The 21818-nt window shown below is 44.1% G+C and overlaps 1 protein-coding gene across 2 annotated transcripts; it reads right to left on the bottom strand.

Moving 5' to 3' along the window:
- Nucleotides 1-499: 499 nt before the first annotated feature.
- ssuh2.1 (ssu-2 homolog, tandem duplicate 1) lies at nt 500-20801 on the bottom strand. Of its 2 annotated transcripts, XM_040002407.1 has the most exons (12): nt 20681-20801; nt 7228-7323; nt 7053-7137; nt 6800-6929; nt 4801-4861; nt 4303-4427; nt 4161-4223; nt 3826-3905; nt 3025-3117; nt 2834-2939; nt 2569-2676; nt 500-2469 (listed from the first exon to the last, which is right to left on the bottom strand). In XM_040002407.1, exons 1-12 carry the CDS (start codon nt 20703-20705, stop codon nt 2335-2337), a joined length of 1107 nt encoding a protein of 368 aa, XP_039858341.1. In that variant the 5' UTR covers nt 20706-20801; the 3' UTR covers nt 500-2334. The 2 variants fall into 2 exon arrangements, with proteins under 2 accessions (XP_039858341.1, XP_039858342.1); XM_040002408.1 differs by lacking the exon at nt 3025-3117.
- Between the last annotated feature and the right edge of the window lie 1017 nt (nt 20802-21818).

Raw genomic sequence — 21818 nt, forward strand, 5'->3', positions numbered from 1 at the left:
CACAGAAATAAACCTTAAAGCCATAAACACTAGTTTAAACACTTAAATATATTATAAATAAATCTCTGCCAGAGTTAAAATATTTTCCAGTACGCATGTCACATTTTTTCACCCGTCAACCTTGGATCGTGGTTTTTCCCACAGCACACGGTGTCAGTAAACACACCTGGGCTGACACGCTGCAGCGCCCTCTTGTGGTGTTATTTTATCAGCACAGAAATAAAAACGACATTTTCTCCAGTTTTATGTTTAGATGTCGGATCTTTATACCTCTCGTGCAGCCGGTTTCCCGCCCTGACGCTTCAAATCTAAAACGGATCAATAAAATGCATCAATGTTTAACCGGTTGTAGCCACGTGATTTTACCTTCAGTTCTTGAGCAGGAATCTGACTCTAAAAATATAAAATACCAAAACATTTATAAATAATTTCAATAACACATGTTTTTGGATCCAAGCTGGTGGTTTTCTAGTTCAGGGACTGCACAGACACCACAGGGTAACGATAAAAACATTTTTATTTGTGTGATAACTTTACTGCAAACATCGGCAGGTGATTTATAATTTTTAAAACAATAAAAGATATCAAAATGTTATTTTAGCTGTACACATGAGAGTCTGTAGGGATGTACAAATGTTAAATGCAGCATGAGACATGTTTTCTGTGTCACTTCAGGAAAAATGTCCAAACACTGGACGGGTTTTACAGAAGCTGTAAGGGGAAAACGTACGAACAGTCCCTTACTTATGACATCATTAGAAATTGACAAGCAGGTTCAAACTGCTTCAGACAGGAAGCTGCATTTTATCATCGCTGGCAGTAAACTGCTGCACTTAATCTTCCAGGAATTTGGCCTGGAGTTCATTTTCTGCCCCAAAGAAGATTCGTCTCTTCTTTTACATGTAGACTTAAAAAAAAAAACAACTTTAAGGCAACAGCCGTACGACACACGGGTCGCCTGCTCGACCCGCTGAACCTGCACCGAATCACCTTACAGCTCCAGAAAAATCCTCAACCAGATTAAATTCAATGATGTTTATCCATCAAGCAAAACTTTACACTTTACTACTGAAGTCCATCATTCATATTTATATGACAGCGATTCCATCCCTGTAATTATTCGCCTAACAAGACCTGGACCGTTGGATGGATGATTGAACAGGCTGAAGAAAGGAGGCAGGAAGACCCTGAACCTGAACCGAGCTCAGCTAAAAGACTGAAAACACTCAAAACACCAATAAAGAGACTTAAAGTAACAAAGAAGCTAAAAATTACAACAAAGACAAAAAAAAAATGGTGACAAATATGGAAAAATCCAAAGAAAAAAATATGAAAATAACGAGAAACTGAATAAACGTGACTAAATATTTCAACAAGGGTACTGATAATGACAAAAACATAAACTAAAGATGACCACACACAAAAAAACAGACTGAAATCACAAAGAGACAAAAATATGCAAAAAAACCATCAGAGAAACCAAAACCAATCACAGAGAGACTGAGAGCGAGACACCAAAATGAAACGTCCAGAAAGGTTAAAAATCTTTGGTCATTCGTGTTCTGTGATGTTCTGGGCGGTGCTCCTTCTAACAACGACTTTCAGTATTGATTATTCTGCCAGTTATTTTCTCACTTAATCACTTTTCTTTAAAAACGTCACTCAATGAGAATTACCAAGAAAGATCTCGAGTTGAACCTGACGCTGTAAGTGCACTCGTGCTAACAGTAACGAGAGTAACAGTGTGGAAACGAGTCTGACTGCATCTGAGACCAAAAGCAGTAAAATGAGGTTCGTGCAGAAAATAAGAGAATAAACCCTGAGCGTGACTGCAGGACGTCTGAAGACTGAACATATAAACAACTAAACTCCAGGTTGTGCACGTTAACTTTAGTGATCTGACCTGATGATGTACTGAACAAAAGCATTTAGCACTGAATGCCACAAAGAAAGCACCAGCAGCAACAGGAAATAACCTGATGGTAAACAGGAAGTAGATGTTAGGGCACACACACACAGTGGGTGGATTATAACAGATTAGAGAAAGAGGTATAATTCATACTGATTCATGATTAAAATAACTAACATGCATAACAAAGTTTATCTGCGGATATATGGAAACTTTTCTAGTGAAAATCCATCAACATGTTTAACTGAACCGACACCTGCGACGGCTTTGGGGCCACTTATCTTAAAAGTTTGGCTCCCTGTGATTTGGAGGTGAATCCTGTCAAAAATAAGCTGAGCTTTGATCATAAACAGAGATTCTTAAGTAAACATACAAAACAGAAACGGTTATATGGGTCGTGGGATTAAATATCGATACCGTGCTGCCTACAGGATGGAACATGCAGAGGGATATTTGGAGGTAAACACTTTGTTCTCCAGCCCGTAGACGAAGAAGCTGTAGTCTTTCCCGCTGTAGGTGTAATAGGCATGAGTGAGGGGCACCAGCTCGATGCTCTGACGCTGAGGAGGGAGATCGGACGCTCAGAGTCGACACAGAGCAACAAACCTCAAAGAAGGTGTCTGAGATGGGCCGAGAGGGCCGCGTGCGCGTATCTGTACCTGCTGCAGGATGCGGCTGGTGGCGGTGAAGCGCTCGAGGTGTTCGTTAATCAGTTTTGTTGAAACGTCACAGATCTCCTGATCCGGGAAACCCTGGATAGGATACACCTGGCAGCAGCAGGAAGTCTGTATTATTATAAATGCATTCATATAGTTCATATTCATCCACACGCTGTGTGGTTGCACTCTCTCCCACAGCAGGACAGAGGAAGCAGCCGGTGTGGATCCAACACACAAATGAAAGAAAGAAAAATAAATGTGTTACCAGCAAACTCTCATCGACGAAGAAAGCGTCTCCCGACACCTTCTCGAACTTCTTGTCAGGAAAGTCGGGCTGGCGGTCGGGAATGAACTCACTGACGTTGTTCTTCCTACACATTTAAAAAATAAACACAAACGGCTGAAGCAGTGATGTCATACGGAGGGCCGTGGGAACATTTTGAGCGATTTTGATACCACGTCACTGTGAGCTGGATGAAATGCAGCAGGTTTTGGCTGCCGAGACAAACGGAGCAGGTCTTGTAGCCGTGGCTGTGGCAGCTCAAACACCTTCAGGAGCGAGAGACCGACAGCAGAGTCAGAGACAGCGTGAAAAACAAAGAGAGCGGAGCTGCAACGGCTCAGCCTGCAGGCTCCGTGCAGCTCCATCTGTGTGCTCTCCCTGCTCTCTGCACCCGATTCATCATGTCAACTTCATTTAGGGAGGACGATGAAATCACAGGGAGGTCAGACTGTTTGGGTTTGGCCAGAAATCTGTGAACAGGCTTGTGGCATGATCAAGCACCAGGAGGTTCTCCTTCAGACGCCTCGAGATGGTGGACTTTCTTTGGTCCTGTATCCTGCAGGCTCATCCACGGATGCTGCATCGTAGCCACAAACATGACCCTCACCATCCCTTCCCCTCTCTCTCTCAGTTTGTGTCAAAGACACAGTACACCCTCTGGGAGGCGTGGCCTCCAACGGCCTCCTGACTGCCACACCTCCCATGTATGTTACAGTTATCCCTCCACTGGAGTCCTCAGTTCCCGCTGGACATCTTTCTGGATCAACACTCACTTCCTGCCTGCTCTCCTTCATCATCATCATGTCTCCCCTCAGTCCGGGGAAAGCAGCTCAGACTTTTATAGGTTGACACGAAATCGTGCCTCCGATAAGCAGTGACGTGTGTCGCAGCACAAAGTGCTTTTGTTAGCTGTCCCTGATCATCTGCACATTTTAGTGAGAAAGAGGCAGAAAAGCAGCAGACTGGGCTCTCACCTCTTTCGACCTCTGCCATGACAGGAAGTGCAGTGCTTGTTCCTGATACGACCGCGGCCGTGGCAGAACGTGCAGCGCTTCTGCAGAACGAGAAGAACAGATTAAAAAGATTCATTTTAAACTATGATGGATGTGTCTGAACATTCAGAGTTTCTGTTTTATCTTAAGCAGAGATGAACAAACACAAAATAAGTGAGATAAAAATCAACTACCAGCAGATATTTTTCATGTGTCATAATTCGCAGTTAAAGCTGGAAGCGAATCGTGAACGTTCTCCCATTTCTACTTGTTCTGTTAATTTTACGATAAAATATGAAACGCTTTAAAAACCGGACCTGGCCTCGGCCGAAGCAGGCGGTGCAGCGAGTTCTCCCGCAGCCTTTGCACTTGTGACACACCTGGAACACAAATTTGTGTTACTGTGATAAAACAGCAGCTCAGGAAGCTGAAAAAAGACTAAGAGGCGCAGAGCCGCACCTTCACGAACGACGAGTGCGGCACTCGGATCTTCTCCACCTTGTCGGTGTATCTCTGAGGCAGCGACACCGGGATGTCCCACGGCGCGGGGCTCATACCGTACTGAGGACCGTCCACCGTCTGACCTGTTTCACACCAGGACAACATAACTTTCCCACCTCGAGAACTTTTCCCAGGAACTAAGTACCGTTAGAGGAACTCTGTCTGCTTCCAGCACAGGAATCAGGATCGGGAAATTACTCCACCACCTTAAAAAAATCCCTGCATGTAAGAGGAACTGCCTTTAAACAGGAAGAACAGGAACTATAAAGAAACTTGGATTAGGTGAGTAGTCAGCTGCTGCATTACCACCACCTACTGGACTCCAGCAGTTAGTTATACAGCCAGCAGTCGCAGGGTTTCTGCATTTCGCTGGTCTCTTGCCTTTGTATCGTGACAGACGTGGATCTAATCCTGTTGTTCGTGCAGGAAACACATCATGTGAGGAATTGTTTTTACCGTTGTAGGGCTCAAACTGCCAGGCGCTGGCTCTGGTCTCGGTGTAGGTCTCCAGTCGATACTGCAGAAAGAAAAGGAGGCAGACTGGAAACACTGGCAGCACTTTGGATTCAAGTTTCCACACAGACTGACCCGTAAACTGGGTTTTTAAGAGAAACTTAAAAAGCTTTAAAATCATGTTTGCTGTGAGCTGTTAAAGCTGCCGTGGATCCTGGACAAGCTTTGCTTCCTTACATCAAACTCCGTTAAAGTTGAACAGCACCGACTCATTTAACATGGAACTTTGGTGTTGTTCTTTATTTCCTGTTTCAGAGGCGGACGTTCAATGATCAAAGTTTCTGATAATGAGGCTGGTTTCTGTGCAGGCACTCTCTGTGAGCCAAAAGCTCAGAGCCAGGAGTTTTTTCTACCCCTGGCTCTGTATGATGTCATCCTAATATGGTCATGTTATCTTAGGTGTACAGCTCCAACCACCTGCTGTTTAAACCTTCTGTTTATGGCAGCCAGCCAATCAGGAGGAGTTGTCTTAAACAGGGAGGAGCTAAAGCAGCTTGTTTCACACAGAAGAGGACCTCAGGGTTCATGCAAAGCTGCTCTAAGCTGAGCAAATAATAAAACCATGAACCTGGAACTGAGCAGAATAGCTCCTCTTTAACTTCCTAGGACCTGGCGTCCACATATGTGGACATCACGTTTTGGGTTGTTTAGACCAAAATATTAGGTTTTGCTCTACAAGGGCCTGATATCCACTTACGAGGACGTTGTACTGCCACTGTTCTATCGAAATTTAAAGCGAATGTCCTCATATGTGGATCCCATTTCTCTCAGAAACAAAAATCAGGTAAAAAAAATAAATCATGTAATTCTTTGTTTTTACATTCATCAGCCCAAAGAACAAAGAGAAATTAAAAGTGCCCTGAAAGAGTTCAGGTCTCAGGAGATTAAACAGAAATGCATTAGGACAGCCATCCCCAACCACCGGGCCACAGACCGGTACCGAGCTGTGAGAGATAACAGGTGTTATGGTTTACATGTTACCATAGCGACCAGAGAGCATTAAGGAGCAGAGAGGAGGACGTTACTCTCAGTGTTGTTGGTGCATTTCAGGAGGACGCTGCTAATAAAGTTACACAATTACACAGTGAATTCGTGTTTATTGTTATATTTACAAAATGCCACAGTTTTTGTCTCGGTCCTATCATTTTATTTTGTTGTAATTATCTGCAAAACCTTAAAGGCCGGTCCATGTCTGACATTAAATCGGTCCGTGGGGACCGCTGCATTAGGATACTCTCACACTATGACAGCTGAGATAACCTCCAGTCGCCCCCAGCAACCATGGATGGATGGATGCATGGATGGATGGATACATGGATGGATGGATGCATGGATGGATGGATGGATGGGTGGATGCATGGATGGATGGGTGGATGCATGGATGCATGGATGGGTGGATGTTACACCTGAGGTCTAAAATTGTCAAGTAGCTCTTTTACAGAAAAGTTGAGAGCCAACTTCACCACCATGTCTTAAGTATATTAAATGTTTATTATGTTATTTTATGATCATTTTTATTGCATTACTGGCAGACGCACTTGTATTATTTACACTTATTAGATTTCTACACTCCTCCACCCTTACACTGATATCTAATTACTGAAACACGTGTGGGAGGGGGCACTTAAACTGCTAATTCCAGGAGGTTAACACACGCCATCAGTCACATCTGAACTCTGTTTTTGCTCTGTTGTTCAATTTAATTCAGTCTTATTTCTAAAGCGCCACATCCCAACACAAATCAAAGCCAGACTTTGTTATTCCCCCTTGTTGTCAGATGTACCATTTTCATTTCTCTATGGTCAATGATTCATTCTTAAAGGCATCGTTGTTGTTAAACTGTTTTAATGAGTGAAGTTAAAATCATTAGCAGTTTTCTTGCAGATGTCATGTTGGTGTGAGTTAGTTTTGGGAAACATAAAGCCACAGGTATGAGACCTACCCTGTACACTGTGATGGGCTGCAGATCTTTGAAGGTGAGGTTCCTGGCAGGTTTGGAGCTGTAATTCCATTTGGATTCCACAAATTTGAGCAGAGCATCTCTGGCTACATCCTCTGACACCGAAGGGACCCTGGAGAAAAATATCTTTCATCCCACCGGGCCTTCATTTGTTTGTCGAGCGACTATTTTGGCTGAGATAAAGCAAAGAATCATCTGCAAAGCCTTTAATAAAAAGATGACCTGCAGGAGTTACCTGACGTCGGGCACTGATGTGCTTCTGTTTTGTTCAGGTTGGGGATTGTAGGCAGGGGGCGGTGGGTACAGCGGGTTATCGTCATCTGGACAAACGCATGAACAGAAACACAAAAACAAAGGCGATGAAGGTGGTGTTGGTGTACAGAAACCTCAGAGTAGAACAGAAGGCTCACCTCCTCCTTTGAGGCCCTGATATCCATGAATATCATCCAGCCAGCCAGGAGGTGGCGCTGATGGTCCCTCCTCTGGTATGTTTGGATCGAATGTACCTGAAAAGATGGGAAGAAAAGATTGTTTCTGTGGTAAAGTCACAGTTTGAGTAGAAATCATGGAAAAATCAGGTCTGAAAAGTGTCATAAACCTGCATTTTTTCTAATGGCCAGCAGGGGGCGACTCCTCTGTTGCCATTTTGATACCACATGATATGTCGCATGCCCCACAACGTCAGAGCATGCTCTTAATGAGACGATGGATGGTGTCCTTGCACACCACAAGTGCCAGAAGAGTTCTGTTTCTACTGTGTTCTACTGTTCTCTAGCATGGGACTAGTCAATGGTATCAAGTGTTTATTCACCAGGAGCTGCCTGCAGCATTGTTGGTCACAAGCAGGAAGCCGGGACCCAGTGCAGCAGCGTGGGCTCGTACAGTGGCCTGTACGAGGCCTGGCCTGTAGACGTCCCTCCATGGATATGCTAACCACCAAACCGCTCGTGCTGAGCGATGTTACAGGCAGCATAACATTCTCCACGGCTTCTCTAAAGCATTTCACGTCTGTCACCTGTGCTCTGGGTGAAGCTGCTCTCATCTCTGAGAAGCACAGTGGCAGACCTGCTAATTCTGGTATTCTATGGCAAAGGCCATTGGGCTCCACAGTGGTGGGCAGCAAGCACAGGGCCTGCTAGAGGACATGAGGCCCTCATGAAGGCTGTTACTGATTCACCCCAGCAGCCTGCTGCAGGTCATTTTATAGCTCTTGCAGTGTTCATCCTGCTGATGGGTTGAAGGCCTTCTACAACCCTGCCCAGCTCTCCCAGAGTTACTGCCTGTCTCCTGAAAGTCCCGTGGTGGTGATGTTTGAGTTGGGAGGTTTTATGCCAGACATAAATTCTGGTGTCAGTTTACTTCTCTGCTTTGGTGTCTTCAGGTTCTTGATAATTGTGCTCTAACCTGATTAGTCTCACCTGTGTTGTTCTAGTCACACCTGTTTCCGAGCAGTCAGTGAGTTCCTCGAGTGTACGTAGATCGTCAGGGATTGTTTCGTTACACTTCTATTTAAGCCTTTAGAGTTTGCTTCACTGACTGATCACCTGTTAATGATCTAAGCCTGTTTTTGGATTAAAGCTCTGGACTGTGGAGCGCTCGAGTAAAAATAAGCAACATGCTGCGAGGGAGTGGCCAGTGTTTCTGTCCGCGTGGCAGGAAAGGAGGATGCATTCTTTAGCAGAGGCTGTCAGGAAACTGGTCCAGCCTCAGGAAACAGCTCACACGAGCATTATTAAATATCACTATAAATATTTACACACCAACTCATTATTCCACTGCCAGTACATCAGATGGATGCACTTCTATGGTTTTACAGCAAGAGTGTGCACACTGGTGCACTTCTGTCTTTGCAGTCACATTCCTGTTAGAGGCCAGTCTATCACAAACAATTAAAACATTAGAGCGATGCAGTGTTGGGGGAGATTGGCTTCAGGTACCAGTGAGACAGGAAATACTATTCAGAAAGTTCTCTTTGTGAAAGTTCAGGATAAAGGAAGGCTTAAAAATCCTTCACGGAAGTTTATAAGATGGGGTTTCATAATTGTGGGAGCTTAGACCAGCTCCCAACAAATGTGATGGTAAAATCCTCCACAGAACTCCAGCAGACATCTCAATGATACAGGCTGGACTGACCGGCTCCACCAAATCAGATTAAAGATCAATCAGTGGTCTGAACTGTTTCAAAGACACGAGGATGGAGGAAGGAGGCGCACACCTCCTGAGCTGTCTGTTTAAAGCAGTGTCACTTACATCATTTATTACAGTCTGCTGCTGCTTTTAAAATTGATTTTAATTGAAATAAAAAATAAATGTCATAAATGTCATAATTGTGATTTTTGTATTGCTCACACCCACAAATGATCCCAGAAAGTTTATTCTGTTCATCTGTTCGTAGAGCCATCGGTGGGAGAACGTGACGAAACGGTCCTGCTAATACATTAAAACTCAAATTTCAGCGGACAGGAAGGAGGACAAAGGCAACGAGGAAGCACAACGTGGAAAACTAATTATTGGGAATATTCTTTCCTTCCCCAAAACATATTGTGAAGTTAGAATAGTCGATAACACAGCAACTCCTCGTGGTCCTTTTCCCTGAGGAAACGTACAGAACTTACAAGCTGAGCTCTGTATTATGAAGTGCTACCAAAAACAGAAGAAAATGTATAAACAGCTACAAAATCTGTGACTGTGTGCAGTGATGCTGCAGCTTCACAGAGCAGGTCAGTGAGCCTGCAAAGGCTTTGTGTTGGAGGGCTTCAGTTTAAATCCAGTGAATCTGGAAACGTTTAACAGACTGGGATAATGGGGAAACTGGACACAGGTGTGAAATTGAATAATTGAATAATCAGGCCCCATCTTATCTTAATGACCTTGTAGTACCATATCACCCTATTAGAGCACTTCGCTCTCGCTCTGCAGGCCTACTTGTTGTTCCTAGAGTATTTAAAAGTAGAATGGGAGGCAGAGCCTTCAGTTTTCAGGCCCCTCTTCTGTGGAACCAGCTTCCAGTTTGGATTCAGGAGACAGACACTATCTCTACTTTCAAGATTAGGCTTCAAACTTTCCTTTTTGCTAAAGCATATAGTTAGGGCTGGACCAGGTGACCCTGAATCCTCCCTTAGTTATGCTGCAATAGACGTAGGCTGGATTCCCATGATGCACTGGGTGTTTCTTCTTCACTCCTTTTTTCACTCTGTATGTAATCATTAGTTATTATTACTCTCTGGCTCTCTTCCTGTCTGAACCTCGTGTTCAGACTGCTGCCTGCATCTGTCTCATGTGTAGTCGTGTTTTTTCACTATAGAAATCGAATTGTACCAAAAACATCTGAACAACAGAGTTTAGCTGCTTCGGCCCATGAAACGACTGAAACGACTGAGACACAGCTGTGCACATCAGCATTATCTAACAGAAACAAAGGGGCTGATGGGAATGAGTCTCCCTCCTACAGTTTAAGCATGTTAGGACAAACTAGCAGCTTCACTATGAACACCATCTGAACACAGCCTGGTTTGCTAATCTTTTCCTGGCTTTGAACGGATCACTGTAATTTCTGTCAACACACCGACTCGGGACATCTAGTGATTCCCTTCAGTGTTTGTCTTCACTCTACACAGTTCCTCAGTATCAGTGACCTAAACAGTGCATAAAGCCTCAGGTAGAATCAACTCTGATTCAAAAACAGGTCTCTCTGAATAAACCGTCTCATTTGAACTCAGCACAGAAAACTCTGATTTATTCTCATCAGAAATACATTTGTGCCCTTATTACTGACCTGACAGCTGTGACTATTAAACAGATTCATGCACATTAGGATATGTGAACTGCACGCTCAGCTAAATGACGCCGCAAAATTAAGGCTCTCGGGCTAAATTTGGCCCCCTTTATATTCTTAATTATGGCCCACAGCTGTTGACTGTACAGTCACACATGCTGTGTGCAAGATATGGAGCCACAGACGAGCACAGAGATGTGGAAGCGTCACAGCAGCACATCGCAGCTCAAAGTGATGGTTTCACTCTTACAGGTGAACCACACGATCACAGAGCTCTTCCTTTTCCTGTCTAAACGTTTTAAAGTCTATCAAACCTTTTAGTCGACTGATTAAGGACTCATGTTGTACATGACACAACTTCATGACACATGCAAAGTTCATTAAATAATGCAGATCAGTAAACTATGAATGTGAATTCTCAGTTTTCTATTGATGGGGGCAGGGATAGCTCAGCAGGTAGAGCGGTCACCCCATGATCAGGAGGTCGGGGGTTTGAATCCCTACACACTGCTCCCCGCTGCGCCTTAGTGGCTGCTCACTGCTTCACTGAGTGAATGGGTCATATGCAGAGAGAGTAATTTCCCCAGGGGGGTCAATAAAGTATACATTATTATTATTGTAGTGATGCATGAATATGTGCAAAATTTGTCTGTATTTAAAGTTTAAATGACTCGGAGGACATTCAAAAATCTCATCAATTAAAGTTGATCTACAGAGAATTACATTTTTATAGGACAACAATAAATCAGCAGAGATATAAACACAGACAAATCTATAAACACGGAGCCAATTAAACATCTGTTTTTCAGATTTATTGTTCACAGCTAAAGTTAGTTTTTATGTCCACGCTGGTATTTGGTAGTGTAATAACCAATAATAACCCCCATGAGAAGCACAAATAGCATATTTTTACACAATAGATGCGATTAAAGCACTTCCACGGCACCGTGCAGCCATTTAACATGTGCGTCACGATGTCGCCCGACACAAACACTTTGTCAGCAACCCAACAGCTCTGAGTGTTTTTTACGAGCCGGGTTTTCTTCCAGATAAAAATACAGAGGCAGCGAGCTCGTGGCGAGCGGTACACAATACCTCTGGCTGAGGGATAAAAATATCAGCGAGAAGGTGTTTCCCGCCACGAAAAGATCTGGGCTGAGATGGTCTCAGTGTGTGAGAACGCTCTCAGGGAGGGAGGATGGAGGGAGGGTGATGGAGGCAGGAGAGAGAAAAATAAAAATAGAGTCAGAGAGGGGGAGAAGGAATGTGAAAACAAAGCCAACTTATTACTGAGGCTTTAGCTGGACAATGCATCCAAAGCCGCTTCGTCTCCTTTTCTTTCTCTGAAGCTCAGTTTCTAAAAGTCTGCTTTAACTCCAGATCATTTAATTTAATAGACTAAATTTACTGTTGACTGGAGCTGCGATGGTTCCTCAGTTAGACCCTTAAAACAGAATTCATTAGCAGCATTTTAATAAATCATTCGTTAAGCTCCTCTGATTTTCCCTACTGTCTGTCGTATACGGTTTAAACTGTTACAATGTTGCAGGCCTAAATAATGAGCTCTGGTAATGAACTCTTCAGAGGCGATAAATGCTTTACGCTCCACTTCCAAACGCTCCCAGTGTGACATCGTCCGTCAAAGACACACAGCTGGTCTCAGGGCGACGTTTAACAAACAGTCAATCTGTCTTTGGTGCAGAAACACACACAGAACCAAAAGTAAAGCTACTACATGCTTTATTTGGTGTTTTAATGATCATTTAAATGATCTGAAGCTCGTGTTTATCTTCAGCTATGTGAATACCACACTGCGCATGCTCACCAGTTCGGCTTGGTTCATTAAAATTTGTTTAGGTTTGTAAATCTGATAAAGTGAAACTGGTTTTGGCAGACAGATGAACTCACTCAGAGTTAGATAAACACCGAGACGTAATCACTGCGCGTCTCGTGACACGGCGCCGCTCAGCGTGGCCTCTGTCGTGATTCTCGGTAGGGAAAGAGACGACACCTTGTAGAGCAAACAACTTCAACCTTTTATTTTCACTTCCGGTCCCCAACACCTTTTAGCATGAAACCGGATATCTTAAACAGATAACACCACATCCTCCTTTCGCAGAAAACAACAACTTATTGAAACATTTACTGCATATGGGAAACTGTACTTTCGTTACTTCTTAGAACCTATTGCAGAAACATAGCTACTCTATTTTTAACTCGAGATGCTTTGCTTTATTTAATCTCACAAGTTCAATCTTTGTGGTTTTATGACAACTCTGCCAGCTCTAGTTCTGACAAGACCTGGGACTTCTGTCTTGGGAGTCAGAGCTGTAGACGTCGATAGGTTGGGAGCTGGCAGGGTATTTTCTCTGGGACTGACGGGGGTAGATGGGGTCTGTAACTTTGGTGTGGACTCTGGCAATGGCTGGAGGTGACGTCTATTTCTCCTGATGGCTCCTGAAGGAGTCTCAACCATATAGGAGCGGGGTGTGGAGTGAGAGGAGAGGACAGTCCCTTCACGCCTAGAGTCTGTAACCCACACTGGTTGCCCCGGTGCGAGTGGGGGAAGTTCAGTCGCCCGATGTCTCCTGTTGTACGCATCACTGTCCCTCGCCCTTCTCTCTCTCGCTTTTGCCAACACTGTATTCTTATTGGGCAGGCTGGGATTGAGCAGGGAAGGAAGCTGGGGAACTGGCGTGCGCAGTCTCCGTCCCATCAGTAGTTGCGCCGGGCTATATCCATTAGCCAATGGTGTTGCTCTGTAAGCTAGAAGTGCAAGATATGGGTCTTTTGCCTTCTTTAGCAGGTTTTTCACAGTTTGGACATGACGCTCAGCCTCGCCATTGCTCTGTGCAAATCTAGGACTGCTTGTTACATGTCTGAACCCATAAGTTGCTGCAAAGTCTTTGAACTGTTGTCCTGAAAACTGAGGTCCGTTGTCAGTGTAGAAAAGCTCTGGAATTCCATGTCTGGAAAAGACAGATTTTAGGTGTACTATAACATCTTCCGATCTGGTGGGGGTAAGTTTGGCTACTTCCACAAATTTCGAGTAGTAGTCCACCAAAAGCACATAGTTGCTGTCATTGAGTGTAAAAAGGTCTGCACCAACTTTTTGCCATGGTCTCTCAGGGAGTTGGCTTGGCATTAAAGGTTGTACTGGGTTAGTACGCTCTTTGATGCAAATGGTGCAGTTTTTCACAAGTTCATTTATTTGCCCACTCAGACCAGGCCACCACACTGCCTCTCTGGCTCTCTCTCTGCATCTAGACATTCCCTGGTGCCCCTCATGTAGGGCACTTAGGACAGAGTGGCGCATAGCAGTGGGGATTACTAGTCTGGTGCCTTTCAGTAGCAGATTGTCATGTACAGTTAAGGTCTCTCTGTGTGGCCAATATGCTTTGATTGGGCCTATGAGATGGCTGTATTCTGGCCAGCTGCTCTGACAGAAAGTCATGACCTCTGAACATATGCTGTCGGTTTTTAGCTGTTCTTTTACCTGTGTGATGTATGTCGAGGTAGCAGGCATGCATTTGACTATTTCATCCACATAAATATTTGTGTCTTCCAGAAATTCAGCTGTAGCTTTTGAATCAGGGTCTTGGTTAACGGGTGCACGTGACAGTGCATCTGCTGTGAGGAGTGCTTTACCAGGAGTGTGTGAGATGGTGTAGCTGTACCTCATAAGCCTTAGGCGGAATCGTTGGATCCTGGGTGGAAGCTCGGTTAGGGCTTGCTGGCCTAACAGGCTGACGAGTGGCTTGTGGTCAGTCTCTAAGGAGAAGTGTCTCCCGATGAGGAAATCTTTGAACCTTTCACACCCCCATGTTAATCCAAGCGCCTCCTTCTCCACCTGTGCATACCTCTGTTCTGTTTCCGTTAAAGAACGAGACGCATATGCAACAGGTCTCCATTGCTCTCCCTCTTTTTGAAATAGGACCGCTCCCAGTCCATAGGAGGAAGCATCTGCAGACAGTTTTAACTCTTTGTTTGGGTCATATAGTGCAAGAATGGGAGTTGACGTCAGATCGCCTTTCAGCTGCTTGAATGCTTTTTGCTGTGCGCAGCTCCAAACCCACTGATTTTTCTTCGAGAGCAGGTCTCTCAGGGGCTTATCTTTTTCAGCAAGTCCTGGGATAAATTTGCCTAATTGGTTTACCATCCCAAGAAAGCTGCGCATTTCACTGACGTTTGATGGCTCTTTCATTTCTGAGATTGCTCTAATTTTGTCTGGGTCAGGCTGCACTCCTTCCGCAGACAAGATGTGTCCAAGAAACTTCACTTCCTGTTTGCTCAGCTCACATTTCTGCATGTTTAGTGTGACGCCGGCCTCTTGAAGTTTACTGAGCACTGTGTGTAGTCTGGCGTTGTGCTCCTGCTGATCCTGTCCCCAAATGAGAATATCATCCATGTGACAGACCACGCCTGGCAGCCCATTAAGGATTACTGACATTCTACGCTGAAAATGTTCTGGGGCAGACGCTATTCCAAAAGGAAGTCTGTTGAAGTAGAAGCGCCCAAAGGGTGTAATGAATGTCGTGTAGTGTGCTGACTCTGGTGACAATGGAACCTGCCAGAAGCCTCTGTTTGCATCCAACTTGCTGAAGACTTTAGCTCCCGCCAGAGAACCTAGAGTCTGTTCAACCGAAGGCAGGATGTACTTTTCTCTGCACACTGCTTCGTTGAGGTGGGTGAGGTCAACACAAATACGCACTGAGTCGTTTTTTGCTGGCACCGGGACCATTCCTGCGCACCACTCCGTTGGTTCTTCTACTCTGCTGATTACTCCCATGGACTCCATTCTTTCCAGTTCCTGTTTCACTTTTCCTAACAGTGGAATGGGGACCCGTCTTGGTGTGGCCAGGGAAGAAGGCACAGCATTGGGTTTCAACTTAATTGAATAAGGTTGTTGCATTAAGCCTAAACCCTGACACAGTTTCGGGTATTTTTCGTGCAGCACATTCATGTCAATACTGTCGGCTCTACACACTAGGTTCAGCTTGACGCTTGCCGGCCTGCTTAACAGTGCTACGTGCAAATCTTTGATAATGTACACATTTTCCTGTATTCCCTGTTCACCTTTGCAAAGTGTTTCTCTGCTCATACCCAATACGTCAAGTGGGGAACCACTCGGACCAAACAACGGTCTATCTGGTTTGCATAACCCTGTCTCGTTCTGGTTTATGCTGTAAAACGTCTGGGCAGGGATAACAGATACGTCAGCTCCTGTGTCTATCTTAAATCTGACCTTGTGGTTTCTGATAGTGAGATCTGCATACCAAGGATCTGAGCCTACATCTACAGAACCAAGAAACACGGGTGTAACATCGCTTTCTTTGGCTTCTATCACATGCACAGATTTAACAGATTTACACACTTTACTGAAATGACCTCTTTTACCACATGAGTGACAAAATACATCTTTCGCTCGGCATTGATCTTTACCATGTGCAGGGGTTTTCCCACACCTGTAGCATGATCTCCCATTAGATGTTTTGTCCTTTGATGTGTATTTGCGATCTCCACGGGGTTTGAACGTTGAATGCCTTTGTTCCTTGTGCTTAGCTGACACAGCGTCTATTTCCATTTTATTTTCCCCTCTGATGTCCGACTGCTGCTTCTTGATGGCTTCCGACTGCCTGGCTTGGTTAACCGCTTTCTCTAACGTCAAATCTTTGTCCATTTGAAGTCTCTCCGCTAGGCTGATGTCCTTCAGACCCACGACGAGGCGATCTCTTATTAACTCATCGTGCAGCGCACCATAACTGCAGTTTTCAGCTAAAGCGTAAAGCGCAGTGACAAACGAGTCTACAGTCTCATTAGCTTGCTGTGTTCTTTGATTAAAGCGGGCTCTCTCGTAGATAATGTTTTTCCTGGGAACAAAGTACATCTCCAAAGTGTCTCTTACTGCTTGATACTGCTGTCTCTGTATGTCAGATAACGCTTGTCCTCGGAGGATATCATCTGCTTCATCCCCCATGCAGTAGATGAGAGTGTTCACCTGGTTAGCCTCGGAGCTAAGGTGTAGGTTGCTTGCGAGTCGAAATCTTTCAAACCTCCGTATCCATTTTTCCCATTGCTGTGGCTTCGAGAAATCGAACAGCTCGGGGGGCTGGATGGTGAAAGTGGCATTCGGGGGTAGGTTAGCGTTAGCATTGTAGCCGCCGTTAGCTCGCTGGTGGGGCGGTGGCGTGCGAGGCCGCGTAACTGTTGCGCTAGCTCCCGCTTCTTCGTCCGACATCTTTCGTCTCGAGAAAACTCTTTACCACTCCCAAAGTCGCTTGCTGTCACTCCCCGATGATAAGGCACTTACAACCATCCCACTTCTGACACCATGTCGTGATGCCTGTGGTGTTATCTGTTTAAGATATCCGGTTTCATGCTAAAAGGTGTTGGGGACCGGAAGTGAAAATAAAAGGTTGAAGTTGTTTGCTCTACAAGGTGTCGTCTCTTTCCCTACCGAGAATCACGACAGCCTCCTCACACCATCCGATTTTACATGTTGTCACATTGAAGTAGCAGAATGTTAGCCAAACTAGAGACGCAAAACAAGCTTCAAAAACTTGGACGTTTTCTCCAGTTAAATGCTAAAAGCATTCAGTTACTATACTGGCTGTGCAACCTATGCCTTGTTGCCAGACTCCTGGGTAGGTAGGACGTCTTGATAACTGCAGGTCAATAAGCAGCAATAGAGACCATCTGCAACCATCTAACAAGAAAAAACACGTACTCCCCATCCGACTGAAAGTGGTTGCTGGAGGTTGACGGCGGTCACTGTGAAGTACACTGATAAAACATCACTCGCATCCACTAAGAGACCAGTCAGTGCAAGGGAGGGTTCACCTTCAAAATAAAAGTTTGCCTTTCAAAGCATGTTGGCTACAGCACAGATGAAAAACCTTTATTTTGAAGGCTCACGTCAGGCTTTTACTATGGCTTGACTAGCAGTTATAACAAGGAGACCAGTTGGGGTCTACACCTCATCACACTCTTTGCAACCAAATGACCTGGCAACTGCCAAGAACCTGCAGCAACTACTGGGCAACCACATGGAGATCACACGTTTCCAAAGGTGTTGCTGCGGCTCCTCCAACCAACGACCGCGGCAGGCTTAACATGAGGACACCGATGACGCGCAACAATAAACACATGAGATGCACTTCTGTACTATTTGCTCCTTTTATTCCACATTGTACTGTCCACTATACAAATCAGTACATGGGATCACATGTTAAACAAATGCACACACTGCACATCAACTCACAAAATATTGCACCAATTACTATGACAAACTACAACATCTGAATATGATACTAACTAGTGCATTAAACTATAAATCAGGGGTGGGCAACTCCAGGCCTCGAGGGCCGGTGTCCCTGCAGGTTTTAGATGTGTCCTTGAACCAACACAGCTGATTTAAATGGCTAAATTAGCTCCTGTAGTTCTCCAGAGGCCTGGTAACGAACTAATCACTCATGTGATTCAGGTGTGTTGACCCAAGGTGAGATCTAAAACCTCAAGCTGCAGTCAACAGAAGGTTTCCCCTCATGCTGACCCTACCTTTCTGCTCAGCAACATCAGGTGTGGTGAACAGGTGTGTGCAACCATATTTATCATCTAAAACACACCCATGAGTCACGCCTCAAAACCGTGCACCAATACAGAGTGTGCATCTAAACCAGGGGTCCCCAATCCCAGTCCACGAGGGCCGGTGTCCCTGCAGGTTTTAGATCTCACCCTGGGTCAACACACCTGAATCACATGAGTGATTAGTTCGTTACCAGGCCTCTGGAGAACTTCAAGACATGTTAAGAAGGTAATTTATCCATTGAAATCAGCTGTGGTGGAACAAGGACACATCTAAAACCTGCAGGGACACCGGCCCTCGTGGACTGGGATTGGGGACCCCTGATCTAAACCAACCCTTGTAATCCAAAAACAAGAAAAACTCATATGGCTCCTACAGCTGTGTTGGGCCAACTGGTTACTAAGTACAGTAACTGATAAAGTACAGGTTATATAAATGGGATAACATTCTTCATAACGTACCATAAACTTCTATCCAGATCAGTAGGAAAGTAATAAAAAAGATTCATTAGCATGAAAAACGGTGGTAATTCATATGTAAAGAATGTGTGAGGACAATGTCAAAGCTCATGGCATCACATCCAATATGGCAGACAGGAATGTCCAAACCAAAGAGTCGCCCCCTGCTGGCCATTAGAGAGAAGGCAGGTCCCCGTGACCTTTGCTCCAGTCGTTGGTAGTCACGTAGGAGCAAGCAAAACAACACTTTTTCGATGGTTATAATAATGACAGATCTTTCTTTGTTTTTATGACCATCCTTACATGATTTTTAATTTTAAACCCTTTGATGAAAAGCAGTTTAGTTTCCTAATTTCCTGCATTTACTACATTTATTTTGGTATTTTAGAACCTTTACTTTTGATACTTTGTGTCTTTTTTAACAGTGTTATCGTGGATGTATCGTTATGACCACGGGCCCTATACATATGATAACAGTGTCATACTCGTACAAATAGTTTGATGGCACAACAACATGCGCCAGTAACATTTTATAGCTGCGACACACAGCAACATCAACATCTAATCCAAAGCCTAATCTAAAGGTCCATGTGGTAATCTGACACAACAACCTGAAGTAATTAAAAATTAAAATATGACCATATTTATTTTTATTTATTTAATTCTTTAATTTGCCTGACTCCATCTGTCAGCCTGTCCATCATCACTGCGAACAAGAAGGGGCTCAGATCCTGATGTAATCCCAGACACCAAAACATCACAGGTTCACAGTGATGAGCGTTCTGAAACAGAAGTGGTGCTCCCACTGCTTTATGTATTACAAGGAAGAGGGAGGAAGTTACAAACTGATCATACCACACATCACGTGCATCGCTATGAAACCAACGGTGCAACAGGCACGCTGTTTTGTGCCCTTGGCGTTATCAGCACCTGTAAAGCGAGTTGTCTTCTCCAACTGGAGGCTGAAATAAGTTCATCTAGTTTTAGAACCGTCCACAGAACAGTCTATTACCGTGTCACAACATATTCTAATTTAAAGCACTTAAATACTTTAAATTAGAATAACAGAAACTTTCTGTTTCTGCCCTCTCTCCTAGACATCTCCATACCTCTGCAGGTATGTTGTATGGACCAACCACCCTTCCACTCTTCTTCTTCATAGCTGCCCTCACTTCCTCCTTATTAATTCCCAGTATAACACTTCCAAATTTACTATCTTCCCTCCTGATTTTCTTCAACACGCTCAGTCTGTTATCACCCTCACCTGCTGCACATCCTTTCCAGCTCAATCATCTATCGAGCCAATAGATACGAGTCATTTATGGGAGGTTATGGGCTGTCCTTGGGCAGCATTGGACTGTCCGCATCCGTCATTGATGGAGGTAGTGTCAGAAATATGTGCTGCTTGAGCTGCTGATGGACCATCAGTCAGCTGGAGTGAAGCTGGTTGTTCAAACGAAAGCCGCTGTCAGCCATCCTGCTGTGTGTTCTTTTTATCTGAGATCTTTCTTCTCCTGTTGCTGGTTAACTCCACTGTCTCTCACTTCCCTGTTCTGCCCACTTATCAGCCAATCAGCACACAGTGTCATCCATGTCGAGCACCATGTGGTTGGGATTTTGGAGTACAGCAGGGGCGCACCTCTCTACAGACGGACACCAACGCTGCAGCAGAAAGGAAGCCTCTGGCTTTTCCACCTCTCTCCTCCCCAACACTCCCAGTGCTCCTGTTTACTTTTTTCCTCTCCCAGTAAAACTTTTACACGAATCAGACACGATGCATTGTTTTGTTTTGTAATTTGTTTTCTACTTTTATCGCGATAATACTGTAAGATTTGGATTATCGTGAGTTGTCCAAGTGCATCTTCAAGCCCTGATAATGAGCAGACTGGTGAGTGTGCAGAGGTCCGGGTAATCATGAAACACAGACGAGCGTTTTGAGCTCTCAGCCTGCAGACGCTCCTGACAACTTTAAAGACCACAAAGAGCTGAAGAGGAGCAGAGCGCTGGAATAAAAGCAGCTCTCTGCTCCCTTTGAACATGCTCACCCACATCTTCTTCTTTCTCGTCCATTCCTCCGCTGCTCACGGTCGTTAAACGTGAATGAAGCTCCTAACAACAAGTCGCGCGCGGTCACGGTAACAATATACCACAACTTCCGGTTACAGTTTTCAAAGAGAAAAGCTTCTGTGTGGGATACAGTGTGTCACCTTTCCTGTGAGGTGTGCGCTCAGTGTGTGAACTACAGCCGGATTTATTAGAGGTGTTTCTTTTCATAATTTCAGTGTTTTTTATTCTGTTTTGACTTTTCTTTAAAGTCGGTTTAGTTTCAGTTAAATTTCATTGTTTCAGTTTAGTTTTTATTGTCTGAACTGTTTAGTTTTAGTTCCGTTTTATTGGCTCCAGTGTCACTTTTAAACTTTGTGGGTTTTATTGTATGGAGAGCATACGTCACAAAATCGTTTTTGGTTATAAAAATGTTTTCCACATCTATCTTTATTTATCTAGTTAGTTTTATAATAATAGTGATCTCCTGTTTTACATAAAGGCATGAATAACAACACCAGTCAAATCTGTTGAAAATGCTTAAAGTGTTTGATGACTTTGCTCCAAAGGTCTCAAAAAGCCTTTTTAAAGTTCCTTTTCTCATTTTCTACTAAAACTCTCGTCCATCGCGTTCCTGTTGGTTTTACTTCTGTGAGCTTCCGGTCCAGTCTTGGCTGCTCAGGTCTCACTTTACGCTGTCATTTTGTAAACAGGGTGGCCGCGCCCACCAATGATATGCAAACCATTCAGAAATAAATAAATAAAATAGAATAAAAGAGTTTTCCAGAGTTTTCCTACTAGATTATACTTTTTTTGTTGAACTGCACGACATTTTACAGGGATATGAATATGTAGTTTTTACCACATTAAAAACTAAAGTGCAAGTTTTACTTTATTAATTAATACATTTTAAGCCCATGTTTATAAAGCGCTCTAAAATACTGTATATGCAGTATATATGATATAATATTTAATGTGTTTATTATCTTCTTATTATTATCAGCTTATTATCATCTGCTGTTTAAACTTTACTAAATCAGACGCTCTGAGATTAAATTAATGAAAATAAGTGAGAAAAATATGAGTACAGTACAATTCTATAACCTATGTTTCTCCTTTTTTGTTTTTTTTACCACTGAA

This window comes from Simochromis diagramma, unplaced genomic scaffold, assembly GCF_900408965.1.
Source record: "Simochromis diagramma unplaced genomic scaffold, fSimDia1.1 OVJJ01000438.1, whole genome shotgun sequence".
Classification (NCBI taxonomy): domain Eukaryota; kingdom Metazoa; phylum Chordata; class Actinopteri; order Cichliformes; family Cichlidae; genus Simochromis; species Simochromis diagramma.